At 36.6% G+C, this 18,178-nt stretch overlaps 1 protein-coding gene across 5 annotated transcripts; it reads right to left on the reverse strand.

Annotated features, from left to right (window-relative positions):
• Positions 1-155: 155 nt before the first annotated feature.
• On the reverse strand, positions 156-13,540 carry si:dkey-24p1.7 (sialic acid-binding Ig-like lectin 9). Of its 5 annotated transcripts, XM_017696897.2 has the most exons (9): positions 13,363-13,539; positions 12,519-12,614; positions 11,139-11,195; positions 10,875-11,027; positions 10,223-10,507; positions 7,297-7,341; positions 5,358-5,514; positions 4,483-4,555; positions 156-3,270 (listed from the first exon to the last, which is right to left on the reverse strand). In XM_017696897.2, the coding sequence occupies exons 2-9, from the start codon at positions 12,580-12,582 to the stop codon at positions 2,884-2,886; spliced, it is 1,221 nt and encodes a 406-aa protein (XP_017552386.2). In that variant the 5' UTR covers positions 12,583-12,614; positions 13,363-13,539; the 3' UTR covers positions 156-2,883. The 5 variants fall into 5 exon arrangements, with proteins under 5 accessions (XP_017552386.2, XP_017552387.2, XP_017552383.2 ...); XM_017696898.2 differs by lacking the exon at positions 10,875-11,027 and having other exon boundaries at positions 13,363-13,540; XM_017696894.2 differs by having other exon boundaries at positions 10,875-11,195; positions 13,363-13,538.
• Positions 13,541-18,178: the final 4,638 nt, after the last annotated feature.

Raw genomic sequence — 18,178 nt, forward strand, 5'->3', positions numbered from 1 at the left:
TTCTCATGTGTAACCCCAATGACGATCAGTAAAAAAGTGGACATTTCTGTAGAATGACCCACAATCAGATTTTTTCTTTATTAATCTTGTTCAATATTCAGAACAAAGAAAGAATAAAAAAGAAAGAAAAAGAAGAAAGAACGCCAAGAAAGAACTGAAGGTGGCAGCACTGACACAGTTTATTACAGCATGATATTGGTATGTTATTGATAAACCACCAGCATTAGCTTATCAACAGCTTTAGCTTTGCAATTCAAAACATAAATAATGATAAAATATTCAACTATTTCAGTCATGCTTGAAAGATACATTAGGTGAACGTTGTTTTTATACATTAACACTATGACTTAGAGCAGGGGCATTGCATTTCCAGTCTTAGGGAGGCTTTGACTTATGATGCTATCAGCATTTCTAACAAAACAAGAGATGGCAATCCTCTGCTGTTTAGACTAGCCATCAGACATGTGGGTGGGCTCTGGTGCTACTCACTCTGCAAAGTAAAGAACAGGTCATATTCAAAATGCATAATTTATAGTCTGAATCGGTAAGTAGTTACAGAGTGAAGATGTTTTGAAGCAGGTCTGATAAAGGTCAGTGATCAAGAAAAAAGTGAGGGAGTGTTGGTTAAGTTTTCAGATAAAATAATGAATTTGTAGAAATGTTGTTCACTTAATATATCTTCAATTGTGAGACTAAACAAAAATGTAAAATTATCATTTTTGAGCTGCCAAATGTCACTATAATAACATCACGCAGACTATTAAACATGTAAGCACAACTGCAAAACCAAATCACACTTTATATGGTTGCACAAACTGAGACTGTACTAATCCATAATCTGTGTTTAAATAGCATATTTAGGAGCTACAGCTTATCCAAGAGAGACGAGACAGCATTACTTGACTTTAATACCTTTGTAAGACCCGTGATCCATGTAGGTGGCCAAATATAGTATTTAAGTATGTTGGTTTATTCGTTTTAAATAAACAAATCGTCTGTCTTCTAACTTGACCAAATAGGCATTTTGATACGTTTTTCATCTATTGCTAATAGTTCATGGGGGAGCATGTGCCAGACCCCCATCCATAAATCTTTGGATACCCTTGACTCATAGATTGGGTCTTCATTTCATTTTCTTTATTTACTATTATCCACATTGTAGTATAATAATAAACACAATACTAAGAATTAACTATGAAAGTTAATGTAGAATTACTGTGACTATTTAACTCTGCCCTCCCACATCACAACACATCTGATTGGCTGTAATGCATTAGCAAGGATAGACATTTCACTAATTAACTTTTATAATAAAACAGACTGAAAGTTCCAGTTCTAAAATCTGATACACACACTTATGACCACCTCACAACAACTAAATTGTGTATTACTACACCACGGCACAAAAAAACCCATGTGCCATTAATTGAATAACAATTGACTCCTATGCTGCTCACATGCACCACCAAGTGTATAAATAAAGAACATGTTTTTTGTGTTGAGGGGCTGGCGACTTATGTTCTTAACTAGAATGTCTGCTCAGCTAGCTAACAGGTTAAAAAATAGCCAACAGCTTAACAACTCCATTATTAATATCACAGGCTTGAAATAATTATTACTTTGATATAATGAATTATAAAACAACAGTATAAAAGCATAAAAATGACACCTGAATGGCTGACACACTTCAAATGTTCATGTTTCAGACAGAAATCACTTCAAACCCAGGCTGAATCCCAAACGGCTCCATACTCCCTAAATAGTGTGCTAGCTATGCAAGTTTCAAAATTCTAGCATCTACAGCGAAATAGTGCATCATTTATCGAGTGTGGATGTAGATATCGAGTCCCAAAGGATTATTTCTTAGATGCATTTTACACTGTTGAGGTGCAGGATCCAGTATTTAAATTTTTATGTAGTGCACTACGTAGGGAGCAGGGAGCCATTTGAGATTCAGCCCCAGCATGAGGAGAGGGCACTGCTAGATTGGAGCTGAATAAGACCCGCAGTGGTAATTTGGTGATAAAAAATACTAATAAAGTGAAAGTTCTTGCTTTAAACAGGCCTGCATTATCATATGTTCATTATATGACAAAAAGTTAAAAAGTTCATGAAATGACTACAATATACAGTGATGGGCCACCAAACATTCTTCTCTGCATTCAGCAGTCCATGGTTGCTTGGCAACATTATCATATTTTAATGGAACTACATTTCTTTGTGGAATACTTGTTTATGTTGATTATTAATAATAATCAATTATTTTCTGAAAAAATGTGTATTTTATCACATTTCACTTTGGTCAACATTTATAAAAGCAATTGAAGCTGGGCATTACAGCGATTTTATCAGAGGGAAGGTGAGCTTAAGGACACCCTTCCCTGTGATAAAATCATAGTAACCCACGACTTTTTTTTAGCTTATTGCTTTAATAAGAAACCCAAAGAAGTTACCACTATTGGACACTAATGATTGGTTCCAACTGGTCCAAATATGGTTCCTAGTCTAGGTTTCTCAACTCTAAATTTCATTTAAGTTCTAAATGAAAGCTACTCTTGTCAAAACAAATGATTATTTTTGTGATTATTGTTTAAGCAGAGGCAAATTACTTTAAGATAATAAACATATATAATCAAGTATGTCAAAATGTTTGACTGGTTCTATATGAGGACTAAACACTAAATCTTTTTTTTTACATGATGTCAAAACTCAATTTTGACTACAATTAATTCTTTTACGTGTTATTACACTTAAACTCTGAACTGCTTAATTGAGTTTTTCCCCAATACATTGTTCTATAACCTTACTTATAAAAATAATCATCATATGTCTTAATGCTTAATACAATGGAAAATGCCTTCTTTACTTTAAAGCATGAGCACATTAAACTTCTACCTCAGCCTCTCCCTCCTGCTCCTGACTCTCTACCCCCTCCTCTAGCCTTGAGGCACTCTGATCCGTTCCGTCCTGCAAGAGCTCATCTCCCTCTCCTTCAGCCTGCTTCTTTATATGGATCTCTGCATATTCTGTGTCTTCACTCTTTGGCTTTTGGGCCTCAGCCTGTCTCTTCTGTATAAGTGAGTAGTCGATACAGGCGTAGTCCACTTCTTTTGTTTCTTCTCCTGCTGCCTCATGCACTCCTAAATTCCTGTCTTCTCCTGGTGTATCCTCCTCTTCCAGTCCACCACTTCCGTTGGACCTAGCCTCTTCAGAACGTCGTTTTTGAAGTGGAGTCTGTTCATTTGCTCCTGCATTGTCTGCAACAGCCTCCATTATAGGTCAAAAACATGAAGCAATATGTCAACAAGGTTCCTTTTTTAACATCTTATTTAATTACTAGTTAATTAAGTCACAGCAATGACATAATGAGGTGTGGGAACAAGATAGTTAAGTCACAGGCATGACTTAGACAGGCGATGGAATGAGATAGTCAAAGCAACACTATGTAAGGTTTGGGGATTTGGAGACCTCTCTGGTACAAATATGTAATTGCAACATTCCTAAGAACATTTAATTAATTAAGATACACTTTTAAATCCCACCAACAGGGAAATTTGGCAACGTAGGTTGTACTTTGAACCTCCACAAGTGAATGAATCTGACTTTCGAGTGCGTTGAAAGAGTATTCAAAAAGAACTCAAGTCAAAACTTGGGAAAGGATATGTCTCCCAAGGAAGCAGGTGAAGTATCTATTACTGTCATAGTATCTTCATCAGTATAATGTTGGTTTTGCATTTGATGCCTGAACATCGAGTCACTTTTTCGGCCTGTGTGTGTGACGTTAATACATTAAGACGTATGACGTGGTCTGAAAATCTCCCAGCAAATCTGACTTTTAAATGATAGGCTTTACAGGGTGATTCGCAGCAGCACACGCACACCTTATTTTAGTGCTATCTTTTTTCTGCCTAGTCAGTAATGATACATAGTGCTGCTTTAAGTCTGGGTCAAGACTAAGTGAGGCATAGGAACTAGAGATAATTCATTTGGGATCACATCTTAACTATCTTGTTCACAAGCCTCTATGAGACATAGTCATGCTTTAAGCTTTCCTTCCTATGCCTTAATAAGTTATGGCTGTGCACTATTTTCATCATGAAAGGATAGCAGAGCGCCTATTCAGAAAGGATGTTTATTTCAATAAGATTTAATCACTTCATGTCTACAGGTTTTCTGCCTTCATTTAAAAAACATTTAATATACTGTTGCTGTCCAAAGAATCATCAAAATAGCAATGTAAGAGGAGAAGGCAAAAATGTTAACTTTTAATGTAAGTCAGTGTATTTTATTAATCGTCATGACATTTTCACACAATGTAAAGGACAGCTGTCATGTTCAAATGATGCACACTAATAAAATCGACAAAAACTGAGTAAATTGGTTTTCTTTGGACAGCAACAATGTTATGGAATGGGTGGTTACTATCCAGATCATATTTTTAAAAATGTCCATGAAATAAAATTACAAATGATGATGTCTTACTTGGCTTGGTTGAATTTTAACAGTCTCCAATTTAATGTTTGTGTTTCCATCTGTTGCTTTGAGAGTTCCGCATCTGAAAGAGAAAATTTGTGTGGAACTGTTGTGATGGTCTTTGTGTAAACCATATATGTGATTTATGACCCATATTTATTTTCTTTTTCATGTACTTTTTTTCTAACATCCTTAATATCAGGGATCATGGTAATGGGGGACTGCTTTATAACTAGCCTATAGTTATATCTTTACACATCATTACACACAAACACACACAAACACACAAATGTTTGTGTATTGTTGATGTTCAAGAAAGACAAAAATCCAAAGTGGAAGCTTTACTCTTTTTTACTCTTAATGTAATTTAATTAAGTATTTAATTCATTTAATTTAATTTATTTTAATTTAATTTAATTAATTGGTAATTAAATTCTCACACAATGTAAAGGGCAGCCGCTGTGGTCAAATGATGTAGGAAGATGAACATGGACATACATGTTTTTTTTTTCTTGAGTGTGTGATAACAAAGTAGAGGTCATATCATTTAGGTTGTTTGTTAACTTGTGGGATTTCTCCACACGTATGTGCTGTCCTGCTGGTTAGCCACCCACTCTGGCACATGCCACTGAAGATTAGCCCCCACTGCAAGATATTGTGGTGGGTCCTGCAGGAATGCTAACTTTTATAGTAAAATTTATCATTTTTTAAATACAAATTCTGAAGTATTTTCCACTCATGAATATGTCTTCAGCACAAAATGCCACCATGAACAGACAATCACCTCTCCTGAGGGTCACAGTTCAAAATCTATAAAATCTCACCTAAAATCAATTATTTTTTCAATTATAGAAAGTGATTAAAGAAAGTATATTAAACTTTACCTTTGGCATATGCACACACAGCACAGTACAGCACAGGCAATGATTGCTGTACTAGATGATCCTGCTAAAAATGAGAAGACTGTCCTTATTGTCAGAAGGTTGTCCGTGTTGTCATCACATTGGGCACCTTGAAGAGGAGTATTTTCTTGTACAACTGCTTTAAAAACAGAACTTGGTAGTTAAATTTGTATAATTTTTCTTTTTTTTATATAATTTTAAAATGATACCAGATACCTTTTTATTGTGGCACAATTTCATAATGAACAGATACATAAAAATGGTACAAAATTGTTTGGAATGAAATCTTGTAACATTAACTTGCACTGAAAGCTATAAATGTCCTTTTCCCATTTTTGGAGATTTTGCTCTGACAGCCACGATGTGCACAGTCAATACTCGGCATGATTATAAAAAAACAAATACTATGAATTTAGGCCAAGGTCAAATATCAGGCTGAATAAACTACCTTGCCACATGAATAATATACACAGCAGTTTGGATTTCATTTACACTGGCTTCTCCTGGACTCTTAAAAAAGAGACTGAATCATACTGGACCTTCTTCACTTCTTTCTTCAAGCAAGAAAATGAAGTGTCAGGCAACTGCTGTTGAGTATGTCTTCTCTTTGTTCTGCTTCTTTTGGTTTGGTTCTTCTGGTTTCTAAGTACAGCATGTTTCAATCACAAAAAAGCTGCCATGGTCCTGGGGGAACCTGAGTCATTCTCAGTCTGAATAAAGTATCTGGTCACCACTCAGTTTGTTATTCAGTTGCAATAAAGCATTTTATGTTGAAAACATATCATTCATTTAGGATTTAGGCTTTAACTAAATTTAAAATAATCTATTTACATTTGCAAAGCAAATAGGGAGGTGCTATTTGTATTTACATGTACTGAAATTAAGAATATGTGTACTTTATTTCTGCTTAGTTATGTTTGTGAATAAGGGAAGCTACATTTTAACTTTAACTGCATTCTACTTTACCGTTAGCTGCTTTTGAACTCTTACTTTCATTAACATTTAGTTTCTAATTCCCTTTTTTTGTGTGTGTAATGTCATTATGTTATGTTGGCGACTTTATCTGTATTGCTTGGTGTTTAGATCAGACTTTTGAGGTCTACCAGCTTATTTCAGACCAAGAACACATCAGAAAGAGAAGAATAGTGCCTCAGTTCCTCAATAATGCCTTACACCTCAGTTCCTATGTGCAGTAGAATCCTATACCGAGTCCTGTACTTTGACTTATTTTAACATGACTTTGAGTTTTATATTTTAACTTAAAAAAGTAAATAACCTGGTTGCCGGGAGAGAAACTCATTTGCATGACTGGAACACTACTGAATATGTTGTGGACCTTCTGATCAAACGTAGTGAGCCCTTCAACTGACATAAAAAACTAGCTAAAACATGTCTATAGCTTTGGCCTGTTCCTCTGAGATGTTAGATCATTTTTGTATAACTCCTCATAACATCTGAAATCACTCTACTAAACTGAAAATACTTCACCAAATGACTTACCAAATGACATCACTGAGGATGTATTGGAAACTACATTCATGCATTATGTATTTTCAAGTTTACCCAGGCTTCATGTGATTTTGTGCTTAGGTTTAAGTTGAATTATTGAATGTAATGAATACATTCAAAAACAAATCAAACAATTGCAGTTCTTTGTGATGAGTTATACAAACTAATGCAATAACTGTGAATAATTATTTGATCATTAATTATCATTTACAGCCCTAAGTTATATAGTGCTCTTCAACTCCATCCTGGGGTTTCCAATGTTCAACACAGTTTAGTGAATTCACCGTTTAAACATGTCTGCTTCAACTTATCTATTATGGACATGCTTGAATAGAGAAATTCATCAGTCTATGGTAGACCTTCAGAACCAGAGCTGTTTCATATTATATTTGTGGTTCTTGTGCAACAGTACCTTTGGAGTCTTGATCGTTCTGCCTGTCGATGTTCTCATTTGGACCTATAGAGTGTTTTAAAAAGAAAGGAAAGTTCTATAACATAAAAAGATCAAAATATTACCTTATTTCTAGAACATACAGTGTGAGTTTTAAGTCTAGGGTGTGTAGATGTCAATAATTGCAATACAATAACATAAAGTTCAGAATGATGTGAACAGAGGTTGGCAGAGTCTTGTTGAAATGCTCCACTTTACACACGTATTCCCCCAAATCTTTACTGCTAACATTGGTTATGATGAGAATTTCATTGAAAGTCTTGTACTTAAGTTCAGCTCTGGTTTTACCAAAACTCCAGGAGATATTTAATGATGGTGGGTGACTCTCAGCACTGCAGTTCAGACTTACTGTTATTGTATCCAGATGTAGTTGATCAACAAAGACATATCTGCAGGGGCAAGTCAATGCAAGGCCTAATGCCCTAGTGATTCAGGGCCTCCTTTATTAGTAGTTACATTCTTTTCCCTCCCAGCCATGCACACACATACACTAATGACTATTTTTATACACATCACTCATCCGTGCCTGTTGATTAGATGGATTTCTCCAAGACTCTCTGATGCTCTGATGTTGATTGGTGGCACTAACAGATGCATTTGAATGGAAAGTTAGAATAAGGTACTAATAGCTCAAACAAAAGCTCAGAAAGTAAAAAACACTTCACAAGCACACTCCTTTGTCTTTCCCCAAAATATTCTTTTTGAGTTCACTATCCATGGCATTAACATCAGCAAGCTCACTGGTTAACGCCCATACCACGTTACCACGTTAACATTTGACTGACATCTTGTTCTGCAACAGTGTAGTTTGAAAGGGGCACTAAAAAATGAGAAATTAAGTTTAAAGTTATTTTGGTGATGTTAATTGTTTCACTGAATAAATTCTATTGCACCCTGTTGGAGAACCATTGCAGACTCGCTCTGCAGATTGGACAGATGGTAAATTTGGTTGATTTATCACATATGGCATGAGCTAACTAACTTCATAAGTTTGCTGTTTTTGAGCTAAAAGATAAAGTGTGAAGCTAAAACTGGCTTCCTGTTCAGCTGTTAACTGCTGCAGCATTTATGGTGGTCTGGTTCTGGGTTTAAAATAATGTAACAATGGAAAGATGAAGAATGGCAGTGCAGGAAGTTGCTGCTGGCCGTGGTGATGGGTGCGTTGACCTTGATTAAAAACAAAGGTTTCGAGCATTTGGATGCTGTGTGTTTGTTGTGCGGTTGCCTTGTTCTGCTAATTGTTATCCAAGTGACTACATCTTTCCACGCTTACTAAATCTGATGTAATTTGTCCACATCAGCCTGGCAGGAACTTGTTACGTCATGTTAAGTTAAACTAATGTTATGGATTTTAACAGGAGCCATGGGGCCCACGACCACCTGTAGCCCCAGGGCATGAGCAGGTTAAAGCTATCGGGTGTCAACATTTTGCTTCTTCAGATTAGAGTTACGAAGCTAACGTTGTTATGAAAGACTCAATCTTCAGACAGCAGATGTTGTGCCATATTCTGACTGTCCTGCAGAATCTGACTTGCCATTTTACATAGATGCTCGATTACATTTGTTATTTGTATTGTTTTATTAATTTATTTGTTATGTTTAATTTATAAATATATACTTTGCATTACAGTGACACTTATAACTGTATCTTCTATATGCTTGTATGATACGTGCACAGGAAGGGGTAAGTTGAATGTAGCACAATGTCTGTCTAAAGTGGCTGTGCACAGTTTTCAGCTAGACAGTGAAGTTTTGGTAATTTTTATAGTTCACAGCAAGTCATACTGTAATCTAAACAACACTGGCAAATCTGCGTGACCTTAGCAGCATTAGCTTCATAGCTCCAGTATTAAACTAAAAATTGGGTACCAGGAATGTCTTGGCTGATCAACGTCATCTGGGATTAATGCAAAACTGGGTAAACTGAACTATTCCTTTAATGTAACTATTGTATTGCAAAGTAATTTTGGAATATTTCTATTAGTCTATTCTTCAGGAAATGCTCATATATTGTGAAAGGCAACTTTCAGTGAAAACTTCCAAGATTTTGTTCTGATAGTGATCCAAATGGTTCCTCTCTGTGTATACATTTGTAAAATAAAGTTCCTTGGAGCAGTGCCATAGTAGAACCATTTTTTCATAATGAACCTTTCAGTGAACAATATATCACTTGTTTTAGAAAATGAGATAAGTCTGTGTGAAGAACCCTTTAAAAGAGCCTCCATTGATCCTGCTTGAGTAAAGGTTGTATACCAGGGTTCGGCAACATACATCCCTGGAGCCACATGTGGCTCTTTTACCGTCCTGTTGCAGCTCCACAGCAGAATTAGATTTTTAGGTAAAAATTTAAATAAAGTAAAATAAAGCTCCGCTGATCTTTTAAAGCAGGTTAAAGAATAAATGGTTTTTACACTGAAGCTAATATATAACTGCTAATTCACCCTTTAATCCTGAATATTGACACACAGACTGCTGGTCACCATAGCAACGCTAAGAATAATCTCCTCTAGCTAGCAGGTAATGAAAAAGCAAAGACACATTTTAGACAAACATCATTAATTTGGAAACAAATAGATTTAAATTGGCTGGAGATGTGAGAAAAGTGGCTCTAGCTGAGCTAAATCTTTTAAAATGTAAAAGTTTTTAGCCCATACTAGGACATTCAGACATACTGAGACATATTTACAGCCAAGATTGTAAAATGGACATAAAATGTTGCGGCTCCCAGGGTGGTTTGATTTTTGGACGATAAGGATCGTCTTAACATTAGTGTTGCCGACCCCTGTTCTATACGAATCAAAGTTTGTTTTTTTCTAGCACTGTACATCTAAAACTCACACTAATAGCCAGTAGAAGTAAATAGCCAGTAAAAGTAAATGGAACTCACGTGTCACTGCTAAAGTCCAATTTGTGTAGGTGGTAGTATTCCCATACTTCACAACACACTGGACAACAGTGCCATCCAGATCAAATGAGGGGGTGAAGGTCAGCATCGAGGTTATGTCACCGTTGCTCAGGTTCACAATCGTTGTAGCATTGAAAAGACTAGTGAAATTGCCTCCCAGCTTCCATGTTATTTGTGGCTGAGCTGTGGGACACGGATTTGGAATTGAGCAGTTCAGAGTGGCCTGTCTTCCATCAGTTAGAGGTGGAGAAAGTATCATAGGCTTCTCTAAGGAGATAAAGCAAGTCAAACAAATGCTATTACTTTTTATTTTTGCCTTCAACTTTAATGAATTAAACTGCAATGTTCAGCTCACCTAAATCCATTATTAAGAAGCCCTATACGTGAAAACTCAATGACATTCTCAGGGAAACAAATGGCACCCGATAAGACCGAGTGTTTTTATGTTATGTTTAAGTTAATTCAATAATAACCCCATAATAGTAATTTACATCTACATCCCTATGTTTGTTACATGCTTGGCTACAGCAAGAGAGCATTTAATGCAGATGGAAATGTAGGACATACAGTGTAATACATGTGGCTTTGTTGAATTTGAGAGCATTGAGTGAAAAATGAAATGAGAAAGTAATACCTTGAATTGTGACTTTAATAGAAGGATACTGTGATTTGTTTTGTGGTCTGAATTGGTAAAAGCCTGCGTCATTACTGCTTATCAGATCAATGATCACCGAGCAATTCTTTGATGGATCTGTTTGCCATCTATTAAAGTCTTCATCCTTTATCTCTGTTGAATGTTTACAGTCTTTATCAGAACACTTATACCATTTATACTGTTCTTTAGTGATGTTGTTGATTCCAGAATCAGTAAAAGCACATGGGATGACAGCACACACACCAGGAACTGCAGTTACCCCAGCGGAACCATGGGTGCCGTTTTTGTTTTGTTGTTCCTCTGAAAAAAAGAATAAGCATCAGGACTTACTATCAATGAGAACCAGGGTTACAACTGGAGGTCTTAGGGGTCACCTGGTGGAAGGTCTGACTATGAGGTGACCAATGTATCATTAAATAGTATTTTCACAATATATTTTCATGAAGTTTACCTCTGTAGTTTTTTCACAAGTATTACTAGGCAGGCATGATTTAACTTCATGTCTGTATCAATATAAATGATATATACACTTGGTAGCTGTCAAAAAGACAAGATAAGCAGGTCTAATAGCATCCCTTTTCTCAGTTAATGAATTAAAATATGTTCATTAGGTAGTGAAAAAAGGTTTTAGGTTTTCTGGTCCCAAAAAAAACAGTAAAACCAGATTACAACTAGTCAAATAAATACAGTCATATGAAGACGTTTGAGCAACCCCAGTTAGGTGGCATGATTTGTAGTAGAAATAAAAAAGTTAATACATCCTCTACATCCTGTGTCAGTCTTAAATATGGCATTGTGCCACACAATTTAGTGCACAATCTCTATTTATTGGCTGAGTTTAACATATTGGGAAAAAAGTAAAATCTGCTACTACTTTTCCACAGGCCACCTTGTTAAACTCAGCAATTAAACAGTAATAATACATTAAACTGTGCAGAATTGTTCCCTGTAGAGGATGTGTTAACTTATTGACACTTGTCATTTCACCCAAAGCGTCCAAACCTTTGCAATACATCTGTACGTTGTTTATTGCCTAAAACTACATCATTACGAAATGCAGTCAGCTCATGTGAACAAACCTCTCGAATGTTCACCAACAGCATTAAATAAAAACTCTTTGCTAATAAAAATCACATCTGTTGGTCATGGCGGCTTACCGCACACATCTGTGTTCATGGCTACTGCCAGCTTCTTTACACATAAAGCTTCCCATAAAGCAATTAGAGATGCGCTCAAGCTTAACTTTCTCCAGTTTTAAACCGGAGTGACGCAGCTCAGTGTCCTACGTTGTACAGTACATTAGGAATTGGTCTGGGGGTGTTTACAGCTTATCCAAGGAGAGGAATCTAATATAACAATACGAAAACTTAGAGAAAATGACAGTCACCTCATGAGAGGTTGATGTGGTCAAAATCTTCTTCTTTTATTCAAGAAAATCCTTGAATTCAGTCAATTTTGTCTCTTTTATGGGAGGACCTGTCCCCCACCCCAATTAAAACCCTGGTAAGAACAGAGCTCAGAACAACATCTACTGCATTCTCAAAGGAAAAAGTACTTTTTTGCAGTTTACAAACAGCATTATAAAATAGAATGAAACAGGCTGTGGTATAGAAGAGCACATACCGTGGCACGTGACCTTTTGTAATAGCATGAGGAGCAACACGTAGACGGTTATCTGCATTCTCATCTCTCACCATTCAGCTCAGCCCAAAACTTGATCTGCACATATTGCAAATAAACATATACAAACTCATCCCCACACTGTCCATGTGTAGGTTTTACAGTTTTGAAGGGTTTCACGAAATGCTCTTAATATTACATTATAGTGTAGTACATGCTTCAGAGGACAATTCATCACTAGACCAGTTCCTAAAACAATATTTACATGTTTTAGTTAACTCCACATATTATTTTACGCACAAGATTTGCTACCTAATGTTTGAGGCCATGATACAACAGACTAAGAACTAAAGATGCCATATGAGTATCAATGGTTATCAGCAACAGGCCAAAATTAGTAGAAATATTGGAAACAGAAAAAATGTAATCCAATCTAATCCTCTAACAAATCCATCCTGAAACAGCATCCATCCACATTGTATGATATGATGTTGTTAGCTGTGTGTTTCTTCCTGTGGGGTTGTTTAAGAAGTTGGGCTTATTTTTTGATGCCCATCTTAAGTGAAGAGTAGCATTTAAAAACAGCTCATTTTAAAACTTAAGAAACATCAGATCAGTTTTGGTTCGGATCAGCCTCAATACTCAAGGTTTTCATATTGGCATCAGTATCACAAAAGAAAAAGCGGTACCATATCATCCATACTATTAAACCCTGTTTCTTTCTGACGTGTTTGGAAGATGACAGCAGCTAAATAATTAAACACCAATGTTATATGCTTTGCTTTCATACAGCATTCATACACAACAAAGACAGCCAGCTTTTTGAAAAACAAACTTAAAGACTTACCACTTTCTCCTTTTCACGTCTTCTTCTCTCAAGGATTTTGCCAACTGGTGTTTTTTTTTTATTTTGTCACAGGCTGTTTTGTTTTCACAACCTTCTTCCCACTTCCACTTTTACTGTACTTCTACCATTTCCTTGCACAAGTTTGCTTACAACATCCTGCACCGAGCACTCACTAGAGTGTGACAGATCAGTATAACTGAACTGGCTTCTCGTTTATATGCGCCTGTTTCAGAATGAGAACAAATCCTTTATCACCATGGCCTTTAAGATACATACACTCGTCTCTCCACACAAAGAAGCATGTACAGAGTCCAAGCTCACACTTCCCCAAAAGACCACTTTCTTTCTTACAGTTTGAAATGGACAATATCAGGTATGAAGTATCAGCAGAATAAATGCCCTCTTATTGTTTCTGAGTGACACCACTCCTGAATAAGTGGCAATGCACTGAGATAAAGTGACGATCTATCCTGATAGTGTCATGCTCAGGAATAATGCTATGAAAAAAATTGCCTCCATACTTAGATAGGTCTATATTTTGTATCTTGCATTACTATATTTGTACATGCACACAGCAGTCCATAGAACAGTGTGCAGAATATTATTATTTGGTCTATGCACATAATTTGCTTATGTTTATACTGTCCATACATTTTCTAAAGTGTCTATTGTATGTAGCTGTAGTAGTTGTAGTGCTTCAATTCATCCAATTGTTCATACAAGCTGCAACAAGATGTAACTATGACTAAAGCATTTCTGGATGCCTTTGTGGTTCATTCTGTAACAGTGGGTTTAGGAGGTGCCACCAAATGGCACTCATAAACATTGCTGCACCTGACAGCAGAAAGAGGAAGTGTGTCTTTTTCAAAAAACACATACTCCAACTTGTACTGTTTTTAGTCATATTCCTCTTCAACACTTCTTTGCGTTCAAGAAGAATAGTTGGCAGAAAATCAAACTTTTTTTCCAGTTTTTCACTTAACCCAAATGTAGTCGATCCGCCAAGACAGGTTTTGTCCAGATTTTGCTTCATTAGTTTAGTTTAGTTGCTAATAGACACTAGACCTTGATATTCACACAGGTCACATAGACTTGTCAGTGTGGTTTATAGCACAGGATGACTAACTGTGATCTGTGAAAATGAGCAAAACCTCACCACTACAGGCAGCCATTTCACACAACACCAGGACTGGTATTCACAAAGCAGGACTGGTCTTGGATCAGATTCCTCCATATTTATGATTTATGATTGTAATGATTTATTACATATACTGATTCTAGATCAGCACTCCTACCTTTGAGGTGGTTGGTGAATATGAGTCATGTTATCTGAAGTGGCTGCTCACACTTTAGTTTATTTTTATAGTCAAACTGTGCTCTTAACCACGTCAACAATTCTGAGTAACCTTAATAAAGACCGAGATGTCATGCAAGCATGTTTAAAGTTTTGGAAATTTATTCATACAGGAACAATTTGGACTATTTACATGACGATTACATTCTAGTGTTTGTTAGCAACGTTTCTTCACCACTTCAGTTCTAAACTAAAAAAGCAAAATTTAAACTCCAAACATGTCGCTGCCAATTGACTATATCTGGGTAAAGTGGAAAATTTGATAAATTAGATTTTTAGCTGAAAATTTTCATTAAATTCAACCTGAAATAAGAATAGAAAATAAGAAATTTTACCTTGTGAGTTCTTGGACATATTAAATATGAGTCACTTTATCAGCCCATTTAAAACGAGGGTCTCAAACTACCAGACCTGTGAAGCTCCACACAGCCTGTCACATTATAATTATTTTTCTACAGCTAAATATTTACTTCTGATAGAATTCTTGACATTCTGACTCGTTACCTCCAATAAGCCATACAAAATGACATTAGGCCAATTCTTACATTCTGAAAGGAAAAATAGAGCTGCTGTCTGCAAGAGAAACCATTCAGATGAAGACCTGGCACAGCATGGATGCTGCACACTGAGCAGCCATGGCTGTAATTTAGCTTTAAATAACTTGGCTATTATTCCAATTTAGACCAATAGTTAATTATATCTGATTTGTTCATGACAGCAGTAGATACAGTACATCTGAATTAAGAAATGAGTGTAATTATGAAGTGAATCTGAGAATGCAGATTTAGTTTTAGTATTCAGCAGGATGTCAGCTGTCAGAATAAGAGTCCTGTTTAATTTTACTGTTAAATATATGTTTAGGTGATTACTTCATAAATGTTTTTCACCTACATTTTTTCAAACAGTCCCCTTTGGAAAGTTTTCTCCCAAGTAATTTGAGTTTGAGACCCCTGATTCAGAAGATAAATCATGTTTCACCTCCCCACCACGTCCACCTATCATTAAGTGAAAATGCTCAACTAGCTCAGGGGACATGCCTTCCTAATGTGATGTTTCACTCTGCAATGTTTTGTTTAAGCTGGTTAGGCCGTTGCTGCAGGCAACAAAGACAGTAGGAACTATTTCATCATGATAAGTCACTTCTCTAATGATCAAAAGGCCAACATAAAATGAAGGCAGCCTTGTCTTGTTGCATTGCTTTATGTCCTCTTAATCTAAAATTCATTTACAAGTTTAGAGACTTTTTTCAAATGACTTACAACTTCATCACTACTTGTTCAGTCAGTCAACCCCAAATGTTTGTTTGTATTCATGATGAGCTTTTTGCTTGCCACACTGGCCCAGGATGTAGATTAAATAACCAATTGAGTAAACTTGTCTCAAATACACCTGTCCAGGATGTATTCTGCCTTCTACCTGATGACCGCTGGGATAGGCCCCAGCACCCCCCGCATCCCAAAAGGAGAAGCAGCTTAGAAGATGTGTGTGTGTGTGTGTGTGTGTGTGTGTGTGTGTGTGTGTGTGTATGTGTGTGTGTGTGTGTGTGTGTGTATGTGTGTGTGTGTGTGTGTGTGTGTGCGTGTGTGTGTGTGTGTGTGTGTGTGTGTGTGTGTGTGTGTGTGTGTGTGTGTGTGTGTGTGTGTGTGTGTGTGTTTCAAATACCTGATTAAATACTGAAAGTAAGAAAATTTATATCCATATGTTTGAAAAATCATGCCCATTCCTATCACAGTCAGTGCCACTGTTACATGGCACAGCCGCACAAAAATGCTTGCAGCAAATTTGGGATATGGTTTTATGTGTTTAAGTAATACAAATGCACATAACATTGGATTCCACAGTGTTGTATATGTAACACCCTGCCTAACTCTCTGTGAAATAAAGGCAGGACCCTGGGTCCAATTGACTAGGGGCGACAAACAGGATGTGTTACAATTTGTTTGATGTAAACAAAAATTAAATGGACTTAGAGGCTCTAATGAAATTCAACTCAAACCGCCACCAGGTGTCTCCCTTTTTCTCCCACCCCAGTTGAGTTTTAGTGCTTCATGTAATATTCCTTAGTCTGAAGAAATATAAATATATATATACATCTCAAGGGAAATCAGTGAATTAAGGTGTGTGAGCGCATACAAACTACTGCACAACTTAAAATGAGCTTTCTAGAATTTCCTCTGAAACAAAATAAATAAATTCAATAATTGGGAAATTTGACTGGGTTACATATAAATGCAGTGAATTGGTTTAATTCTAATGTATTTTTCCATTTACTATCATGTTGAATTTTTTTAACATTTTAATAGCAAGCAAAGTTTATTTATATAGGTCTAGGTCTAGGTAAATCTAGGTACAATCTAGGTACAAGCACCCATGAGCCAGTGGCGACAGTGGCAAGGAAAAACTCTCTAAAAGCAAGAGGAAGAAACCTTGAGAGCAACCAAGACTCAGAAGGAGAACCCATCCTCCTCTGGTTGACACCAGATAGCAAAAAGTGTTAGTATAAAATATTATAGTACAAAATGGGGAAAACAGGTGTAAGAGTGGTTAATTAGATTAGTTTAAGCTTATACAGCAGCAACAGCTTCACCAGGAGGATCAGGTCATGAGGGTGAGGATTGCACCGAGTTGTACAGCATGAAGCTCAATGGTGGTCAAGCTGGTCCAGAAGGCTGGCAAGCAGTGAGCACCCAATCAAGGCAGCAGAAGCAGCAGCATCAGACGCAAGCTGTTCAACTCGGCAAAGAAAGTAAAAGAGTTAGTTCTGTAAAGAGTGACTGATCACAGATTACAGTATTAACAGAACAGCACAGACTCCAGCAGGTCTAGATATTCCAGCCTAACTAAAAGGGAGAAACCAGAAAGGTAACAGAGACATGAGGCTCCCTGAAATGTCATCGCCCCTCTGCTCCACTGCCAGCAGCGGGACAACAGCACCAATACTCCCAGTTTAATATAATACTCTATGACCATGAACCTCAAGATCTGCACCTCTAATCTAACAGGAAAAACTAATTACCAAAGGCTTGACTAAACAAGTACACTTTTAGCCTAGAATTAAAGACTGAGGCTGTGTCTGAGTCTCGAATATTGACAGAAAGATTATTCCAAAGCTGGGGGGCTTTGTATGAGAAGGCTCTCCCCCCTGATGTAACTTTATTAGTTCTAGGTACTATTAGCGATTTTAATACAATACCAGGGGGAGAATCAAAGTGAGGAGAATTCCTGGTGGGCCGGTGGTGTATTTGTGGTCTATGTATAAACTCATGCATGTTATTAGCTAATTATCACCAATTAGCCACCTTGCTTATCTCAGTGTAGCATATAAACATTATATAAGAAATAAAAAAGTAAAGAAGCTGAAAATGCACACATTTCAGAAAAGGTTATTTTGCCCAATGTTTTGCATGTGTGTAGCAGGGGTGGGCTGGTCTGCATCATGGAACTCCTGGTGTGAAAACAAGT

The sequence above is a fragment of the Pygocentrus nattereri genome, chromosome 17 (genome assembly GCF_015220715.1).
Source record: "Pygocentrus nattereri isolate fPygNat1 chromosome 17, fPygNat1.pri, whole genome shotgun sequence".
NCBI classification, from domain to species: Eukaryota; Metazoa; Chordata; class Actinopteri; order Characiformes; family Serrasalmidae; genus Pygocentrus; species Pygocentrus nattereri.